This window comes from Zootoca vivipara, chromosome 2 (genome assembly GCF_963506605.1).
Source record: "Zootoca vivipara chromosome 2, rZooViv1.1, whole genome shotgun sequence".
NCBI lineage: Eukaryota > Metazoa > Chordata > Lepidosauria > Squamata > Lacertidae > Zootoca > Zootoca vivipara.
In genome coordinates, this window is record NC_083277.1 from 109,881,593 (window position 1) to 109,891,249 (window position 9,657).

Below are 9,657 nucleotides of genomic sequence, written 5' to 3' on the forward strand. Positions count from 1 at the left end.
AGTGCAGTTCCCAAGCACTTGATAAAACAGCTGGCTGTCAAGAACTTCAGAAGTGCTGTGCAATGGACCTTTTACATCAATCATCAGACATCATAATTCTCCAGCAAAGGAAGAATCAGAAGTCCACTTTAAGCTCCCAATTGTTCGTTTGAAGCTCCACCCTTACTTGCCGCATACCTGACATCAGGTAGGTGGGTGTGGCTTACCCAAAATGGCCTGGTGGGTCAGGTTTGGCCCCCTGGGCAGGAGGTGCCACACCCTTTGGAAAGCTGGAAACCACAGGAGGGGAGAGCGCTCTTGTGCTCGAATCCTGTTCGTTGGGTTTCCCACAGGCAACTGTTCAACCACTGTGAGAAAAGGATGCTGAACTATATGGGCCATTGGCCTGATCCAGCAGGCTCTTCTCATTTTCTTAGGAAGTGCCAAATTTGATAAGAATTATGCAGTCTCCCATGGAGTTATTCATGCTATGGTTAAGTATGTTTTCATTGCTTTAACACAGGCATCCCCAAACTGCGGCCCTCCAGATGTTTTGGCCTACAACTCCCATGATCCCTAGCTAAGGGGACCAGTGGTCTGGGATGATGGGAATTGTAGTCCAAAACATCCGGAGGGCCAAAGTTTGGGGATGCCTGCTTTAACAGCACCGAAACACCAACATTCAAAAAATGTACCTAACATCAGTGTAACCCGCAAAGTTTTTCAATAATGCACCCTCTCTATCAGTAAGTTTAAATTATTATGAAGTCCAAGGGCCCTCAAGTCAGAAACCAAAAAAGATTATGAGGAGCTTCCAGGTATTCAGATGTCTGCACATTTCAAGGGATCGGGCTGGCTGTTAACCGCACCCTGTCTCATTGGCAATTTAAATTTCCCCCCAGCTTCAAGAACCTCCTCTGGAAGATGGGCTCTCCTGAACAACAGAAATATAATCTGCAGCAACACACAGGAAGATATGGCGCTTTATTAAGACAGTATAATGATACTGAACAAGCACTGACCATCTTGCCACAGAGAAGCACAGGCCAGAGAACAAGGAAGTTGAATTCCAGAGTCTAGCCTTCTGGAGTCTCTCTAGCATCAAGGAGTGGCTTTAATACCATACCCTGTCCATAGAACAGAAAAAAAAATAGGGCATAAGGAAGCAGTATGGATTGCCACATATATAATTTTGCCCCCACCAAGATCACAGTACAACTAAATATCAGTATAGCTTTGTGAACTAAACACCTATTTCTCCCAAAATATGAACAGGCTTCACCACTGATGTTTAAAAGGCTTGCAACAGAGACATGGGTAAAACAGTGAGTGATAGAGAGGATTCTTTCTCAAGAGGAAGATACACTCCAACTTAGTTGGTTTTTAAATCACAGGTTATAACATTCAGTTTGAATTCAGTCTCAATCAGTTCCGCCTCCCCCCAATGTATCCAGTGTCATACAACTGCATAGTCATGGCAAAACTGTTCCACTTCACTAGCAGAAGTGAAGACTTGTGACAGTACAGAAATGCAAAGGATAAAGCAGAAGCCTCAACCAGAAACTAGTACCCTATCTTCCCATTCACAGCATATTATTTTTCTTCCTTATATTTTCGACTAGATCTCTAATTCTGCATGCCATTGTCATAATTTAATAGAACTATGTGTAAAGGTAGGCATGCCAAAGGCACAAATTCTAACACCTTTTTAAAAAAATACATAACGATATTATCAGGAGACTAAGGAAGTTGTTATCCAACAAGATATGGAAGACAGAAGATTAAGACTGCCGTAGTCGTTCGGTTATATTAAGGAGGAACCAAAACAATATACAAGGTTTTTAAAACTTTGCAAGATACACCTAAAAAGTCTTAAAACCTTGCCTTCCTCCCTTCCCATCCCTGGAGAAAGCTGACATAAGAGTATTCTGATTACCATTATAGTGCAGCGGTACCTCGGTTTAAGTACACAATTGGTTCCGGAAGTCTGTACTTAACCTGAAGCAAACTTTCCCGTTGAAAGTAATGGAAAGTGGATTAATCTGTTCCAGACGTGGCCGCAGAGAACTCAACCTGAAGCATACTTAACCCGAAGTATGAGTGTAATTGGTTCTGGAAGTCTGCACTTAACCTGAAGTGAACTTTTCCATTGAAAGTAATGGAAAGTGGATTAATAATCCGTTCCAGATGGGTCCGTGGAGTACTTAAACTGAAAGTACTCAAACCGAAGCATACTTAAACTGTGGTATGACTGTATATAATAAATAATACCTCAGCCAGAGATGAACCTATTCCTGTTCCTATAACAGCCAATGATATATAGCAGGTACAGGGATGTGCACAATGTGATTATCACATCACATGCATCCCTTACTAAACATTATGGTTAAGGAAAGAGGCATAGAACTGGGTCTGCTGTAAGCAGGACTTATCCACCTCTACCCTGAGAAATTGGTGGAGATAGGAGTGAATCTGTAGATACATTTTGAGGAAAATACGGGACCCAACAAAAACTACTCTTTAGCCCAAGAATTGCAACTGGATTGCTTTCTTCCTGCAGGTGAAAAGTTCCAATAAGGTTTATAGCTTCTAGAGTAGCCTTGAAGTTAGGTTGTATAACTATTAGAGATCGAGATGAGTAACCTCAACCTCTCCCTCGTACCTCTTTTTAAAGTTTCCGCCTCTCCACAACCATAGATGGCTGAAGTTTTGCCAGAATTAACCTTCACACAAAAGGTGTGTGTGAGAGGACAAGAATAACACACACACAATATTCAGTTTACAATGGAATGTACAAAGGGGCTCATAAAACATGTCCTCCTGCAGCTGATTAAGATTTGTGATTTTTTGCTTTTCTTACTACATTTTCTTTTACCTGTTTCGAGCACTCCAGATTTGTATCAGCTTTTTTAGTGTACTTAGCTCCAAATCAGGCTTTACCCAATAACTAAGTTTGATCAGCAAAAGCCGGGGGGGGGGGGGAGGGAGCAGCAAGGACGAAGGTCTAAAAAAAATGTTTTAGTTCTTAATGTTTTTGCATATTCTTTGTAGCAGTTTCTACACATATAATGTGAAATGTGTTCTCTGAGTCCTGTAGTGATTGCTGGTTGGTAATTACATACATACTTATTCTTTCACTATCATGCAATATAAATTCCTTTAACAAGCACTGCAATATAGCTATTAAGGAAATTTTTATTTTAAAAGGTGAGATTGCATTGCACATAATGCACAAGCTTCCCAGTGAAACAAGCAAGACAACACAATTTTTAAATGACTGGCAACCTTTTCACATACCTGCAAAGTTATTCTAGAGATCCTCCCAAACTTCTTATAACTGGAATGACAATCTAATAATTGTGCCTTTCGAGGGCTTGCATCAAAGCCGTTTGCAAGGCCAATTAAAAGTCATTTCTAAGCACCGATAATCCTCAGAGAGCAAATTCAAACTACGGTTTGGAGGAATGAAGTCTTGCTGCACCAACTTCCTGCTTCCGTTAAATGTCTAAATTTCATACACGAGGACTTAGCTCAGGCTGAAATCCAATATGTTACCACTTATTTCTACTGCTTGTTGCCAAAGCATGATTGAGCAAAAACAGTAAAAGCAAACAGCAAAATCCTGCGTGTGCCAGTGTCAAACAGTGTTGAAGCAACAAAACTTGTTATACAAGGATATCATTCAGTAAAAACTTTTCAGTAACAGCTCTGAAGCAGCTCTGCTTAACTAACAAATTTCAATAATTTCCTCCCCCTTTACATCACTGCAGGTGGTTGGACTAGATGAAGCTCACGGTCCCTTCCAACTCTACAATTCTATGATTAAACCACATACAAATGCAACTTTCCCCATGCCCTTTAGGCATATTATTAGCATTGTAACAGCTGGACATGAAATATTGTTTTGTGAAGTGACCAGATCTAGCCTTGTTACATGGAAGACAGGATTAGCATCCATGCACCAGACCACAAGGCTTAGCAGGCTTGTGCCCTGCCTAGTCATGGCCCAAGTTTCAGAGATCGCCTCAGCCACACACACAGAGCCTTGGACTCAGCAGAGGAGTTCTGGGGGAGCAGAGTTCAGCTTCTGAAATCCCCTTTCTGCATGCTTTTCTCTGGATCCAACCCAGAGAGTTTAGTAACAAATATGCTAAACACCTGCAATCCACAGTCCATCCCTGAACAGATCATTAGAGTTCTGCCAAACAAGATCAAGACAGGCAGCACTAAAGTAACACTGGCAAAATGAAGCTTTTGCACTAGTTGTTACCTACCACTCCCCACCCATCCACACCCACTTTGCGTTATGCACATGCCTGACTTAACTTTTCAATGCAGTTAATATTCAAAAGGGTGCCATATAAAATCAATACCAAGACTGCATACCATGCACTTCTTTTACTGTAACTGTTATGTCTGATGTGTCATGCAGTTTCCACTAAAAATTCAAACCATCGCACATTTTGATGTTGGTATCATTCATTCACCAGTGTCTAATATTTTTGGCTTTATAACTATGATAACAGGAACAAAGTAGTATTGTTGCTTTGATTTTTTTACCTTTGTTCAGCATAGGTCTATTATTTCTCCAGCAAGTAAGTTACTAAATGGACATTTTACTGTACTTAAAGGTTAGCTATGCCATAGCACCACCTTTGAGTATTTCAATATATACGTTACTAAACTCATCCAAGATAAGGAGATGCATTATTATGTATATAATGAGAACTTGTTAATGTATAATGAATCAGATTAGGAGATACAAAATATAAACATGAGAAAGCAACAAATATGGTAGCAGTGGGGGGCCCAGCCAGGTACACTTGTCCCAGGCCTCAGGGGGCTGGGATGGGGTAGTGGGGGTTGTTTAAGTTTATAACTTTATTATAACAAGACTCCTGCCTGGGGCCTCAGACAAGCTCTGCAGTATCAAAAACTGCTAATTGACAGTACACAGGCCGAATCCAATTTATTACTAGCCCAGTGGAAGTATTGAAGGGGGAATGATTTTTGCTTCCCAGTCTTAGCCAACACTAAAGCAAGGAATGGTGGTAACAGCTGCACTTTTTTCAGCCACATACATGCCAACTGAGCTAGTACGCATTATACAGACAAGGCAGTAGAAGGGGAAACATGCAGTCGCTAAGCAACTATGGAAGCATCCCCCATCACTTCCAGGTTAAGAGGAAGCATTAAGAGATGCTTGTATGGTTGCCAAACGACCACACAGAATTCCCTCTCAGCCTCTTTCCCCAATGAAGCTTACCTAGTTTGAAAGTTGCACAGCTGCCAGGGGCAGAAAAGAAAAAGAGATAGTGACCTCTTAGCACTGTGTTCAGCACTAAACTGACTTCCCAGTCCAATCTCCATGTTATAACAAGATGCCAAAACTTTACTATAAGTAAAGAAAATTGAAACCATCTTTAAAATAACATGGGCAATTCTTTGGATTTGAGGTGTCATTATATAGAGGCTAAGGTACTGATAAAGGAAAAAGAAATGAAGATTAGCTGAATAAGAAAAATCAGGAATATCAGAACCAATTCAAAGCTTGCATTCTTGAATGATCCACTGCAATTAAGTATCATTTGCAAGCAAGTATGTTTAAAATAGCATGTCCTCCTAGAACTCTTTTACTTACCCATGAACACTATGGTCATTAGCCAATCAGGAATTGGAAACATCCAGTTCACAGACCAACCTTTGCCCACCAGGTCGAATTTGGCCCAGAAGGTCATTTCCCCAAGCCTGCTTCCACCTCTCAGTCAGCTGATAATCAGGGTTCAATTCTGCATTGGCTGCACACATCAATTCCCCTGCTGAGAATTGGCATACACAACCAAAGCAGTAGGATTTAATCCACAATCATCAACTAAAGAAGGGAGACTAAATCCTGCTCAGGCATGGAGCAGAACTGGACTCTGCTCAATAGCTGCTGAGCAGACTACAGTACAGCTGGGTGCAGTTTCACCAACACATTCCCTGCAAGAAAAACCCCTCCCCTAACATCCCACCGGGCAACCTTGAGAGGTGAGCAAGAATGCACACTTATCAAATCGCCTGACAACCTCATAACATTAATGATAGACAAGTGGGTCCACCCACCTGCAAAAGTAGGCCTGTGGAGAGGGAGGAGATAAAGTTCTAGTTCACCAAATCAAAAAGGTTCCCCACCCGTGAGCTAGATCTTGCACAAGGTACACAAGTTAAACAGCTATCACAAATATAGCATGTTGGTAACATGCACAGTTGTACCTTGGTTTTGGAACAGCTTAGTTCCCGAACGTTTTGGCTCCCGAACGCCGCAAACCCAGAAGTGACTGTTCCGGTTTGCAAACTATTTTTGGAAGCCAAACGTCCGACTGGGCTTCTGCAACTTCCGATTGGCTGCAGAAGCCACACTTTGGTTTCTGAACGTTTTGGAAGTCGAATGGACTTCCGGAACAGGTTTCGGAACAGATTCCGTTCAACTTCCAAGGTACGACTGTAGTTGAACTCTGTTGCAAACTGATGATCAGAAATGGCTCTCGTGTTAAGAGAAAACGCTTCACTGCACTAAAGGGAGGCATCCAATTGTGCTGAAGTTCAATCTACTAACCATTCCACAGTTATGGAACGAAACAGACTAAAACAGTAAGAATGTACCACAAACATTGTTGTGGGGGCTAGGTTCATCATTATAAATGAAGGTTTTTTAAAAAAAATATATGAAAGGCTCACCATAGGCACGTTTAACCTTTGTATGCATTACAGCACAGTCCTAGGTAAGTTTACTTAGACGTAAGCGCCCTCAGATAAGTGTGTATAGGATTGCATCCTTAAAAGCATGCATTTTCAGTTACTTTATAAAGTGATAAGCTTGCAAGCTTGGGAAAATCAATTAATTGCTAACAAATGATGAGTCATTACAAACAGCCATACCATTTTCCCAATAGAAGAAATTAAAACAGGAACTGACTCTTCCTCCTGGTCTGCTTATATCCATTTCTGTTTTTTTTTTTAAGAAAGGTAAAGTATTCTAGCACTCCAGGTGTAATAAATTACTCTGAATGGCTACTACTGCAGCCGCTTATTTATTTCTATGTTAAGTTTTCTTAATTACCGGTAGTCCCTAGCCTTCAAATCATGTTTGCATCTAAATAGATGTGATTATTCCAATTATTCACACTCCTGTGATTCCTTATGTACTTACTGAGGAGTAATGTGATGACTATACATATATAGGAATGTGCTGTGAATCCCTAAGTTTTCTGACATTTTGTACACCCTGGAACAAACCCTTTTTACCTATATTGAATAACCTTTATATGTACTACAGAACAGCCACATTAGTCCACCCTTTAAGTACTCATAATAAAAGGCCTGTTGGTGAAATAAAAAAAATATAATGTATGATTTATAAATAGGTTCTAATCACACACCTTTGTCAGAAGTCAATGGTTCTGCTGAAAATGCATTTAAGGCATTCACTGTTTCATTATGCATTATTTTAATGGGTGCCTAAGGCTGTCTTCTAATACATATTTACTTGTTAGTAAGTCCCACTGAAGAAAGTCCCACTGGATTCAAGGCATGTGTAAAACTGATCTACAAGTAAGACTCCAAATAAATATTTAACATGAAAAACCATTTTATGCTTTCTTAATCTAAGTAACTGCTTATCTTATCACAAGAAAGATTGGAATTGCATTTGAAAATGGCATTCTCCATTTTGACTTTGCACTGTTTGAAAACAGCCATATGTTACATACAACTTCCATTCACAAACTTTTCCTTCTAATAGAGTTACACAGTACTAGAAGGTGCAAAGCTATATTGTTTAGTTACAACGAGTAACAATATTATTGCAATAATCACAATGTGTTAAGTTCTTCAAATAATAAAACCGGTTAAACCCATCTCGTTTAAATCACCTTCAGATCCAGAAACTACACCCCTTCACCACTGAAAGCGTGCTGTTTATGCGCACAGTTAAGCCAGCGCCAAGTTGCTAAGTTGCAACATTTCTACAATAAGAACAATACAATCTGGAATCTACTCAAAGCATTAGCTAGGCAAGAGAAAGAGAAAGCCAGGCAGTCAGCTGATTATTTTGCACTCATGCCATGTGCCTGCGGTTTGGCGGGGGGGGGAAGGCTATATGGGCGGAGGGAGTAAAAAGAAATCTTCCAGGTTTTATTTTAAAAAAAAGGTAGGAGGATATGCTGGTGGGGAAATAGTTCTAGTAGTATCTTCCCTCCCCCGGCGGGCCTCAATGTGTAACCTTCACACGTGCCCGGCCATGTTCCACGCCGCAACCACCACCAGAGCAACTTTTACAAAAGGTCATTGCAGTGCCTTTCAAGGCCTCCCTTCACCCGGGCTTTCCCCACCCCCCTCCACGCAAAGCAACCAGCCCCGCACCAAAAAAAAGCTCCCATTCACACACGCACAAACGCAGCAGCTCCGTTTCTCAGCACAGGCCAGCTGGGCCCGGAGGCCTGCTTCGCCATCACCCTCCCGAGCCACGCTTCCAGCTCTCGGGAGCCTTAAAGTCACCCACCCACCCAACACGCGCACGCACCGCCGCCGCCGGCTTCGAAGGCCTCCCGCTCCTTCAGACGCCTGCCCTTGGAGGGGGCACGCCCACACCACCCGGCTCCCCAAGCAGCAGGGCCGCCCCTCGGGACATCTATCTGAGCCAGCCAGCCACCTCCAGCACCATATGCACATCTTAAGCCACCGAGGCAAGAGACCACCCCACCCATCGCCGCCACATTACCCGCCCGGCGGCAGCATGAGCTTCCTGCGCCCGCATGGAGCGCCCGGGGTATCTGCGTGAGAGCGAGAGCGCGCACGTGCAGGGGGGGGTGAATGAGGGCGAGAGGAAGCGCGCGCGTATTGGGCACCTCCCCTCCTCCTCGCACCCCCCGCCCCCACCTTCCCTCAGCTCAGTTGATGATTATCCCAATGTAAGGGAGAGGGGAGGGTCAGGCGGAGAGATTTGCTGTGTCAGTCCCAACCCCCCCCTCACGCGCAGCCTGGCGGGCAGCGAGGACGCGCGCCGCCTCAAAGTCACGTGCCTCAAAACGGGCCAACCTCCCCCCGCCGCCGCCGCGCGCGCCTGCTCCCTCCTTCATTCCCTCACTCACCTCCACGAAGAGCAGCATCTTCTTCCTCTCAACCTCCCAACCCCCTCCAGTCTGTGACCCGCCCGACCCCGAGGCCCACCCCCGCCCCCCGTCGCCGGGAATATTCTTCAAGCCCCTCCCCGCCCGTCGCTCTCTCCACCGGCGACAGCGACAGTCCAGACTCGGCTCTAGTAGCCGCGCGAAAGGGCACAAGCTCCGCCTCCCGCCGCCGCCGCCTCCTCCGGCCTCTCCACCAAGGCCGAGCCCTCCCCTTTTTTCTCTTCCGGGTCAACCGCTAGAAGCGCTTCCGGGCCACGAGCGGGACACTGAGAAGCCCCATAGTGATGACCCAGCCGGAAGTAATGGCGGCCGCTGTGCCGGTTAGCTGCACGCGCGGCTGCGCTGCAGCCGGAGCGTACCATTCCTTGAAGGGGGGGGGGGCGTTGCGGCTGCTCTTCGCAGGAACCATTCCCCGTACTTGGAGGTTGGGGTAGTGCAGTGTTTGCCGCTGCGAGAACAGGCGCCCATTCCCAAGTGTCGGAAACTGCGCGTTCATATGTGGTGGACA

General features: G+C 44.2%; 1 protein-coding gene across 10 annotated transcripts in view; it reads right to left on the reverse strand.

Moving 5' to 3' along the window:
* Nucleotides 1–9,190, reverse strand: part of LARP4 (La ribonucleoprotein 4) — a 35,743-nt gene extending 26,553 nt beyond the window's left edge. For 2 of the 10 annotated variants that reach the window (XM_060272024.1, XM_060272021.1), the window contains exons 1-2: nt 9,111–9,190; nt 1,002–1,106 (exon numbers count right to left, since the gene is read on the reverse strand). In XM_060272024.1, the coding sequence (XP_060128007.1) occupies nt 1,002–1,004 (3 nt within the window). In that variant the 5' untranslated portion in view covers nt 1,005–1,106; nt 9,111–9,190. Of the gene's footprint in view, nt 1–1,001; nt 1,107–3,276; nt 8,526–8,740; nt 8,889–9,110 lie in introns of those variants that run through there. The other 8 variants (XM_060272025.1, XM_060272022.1, XM_060272023.1 and 5 more) reach the window with 5 other exon arrangements.
* Nucleotides 9,191–9,657: the final 467 nt, after the last annotated feature.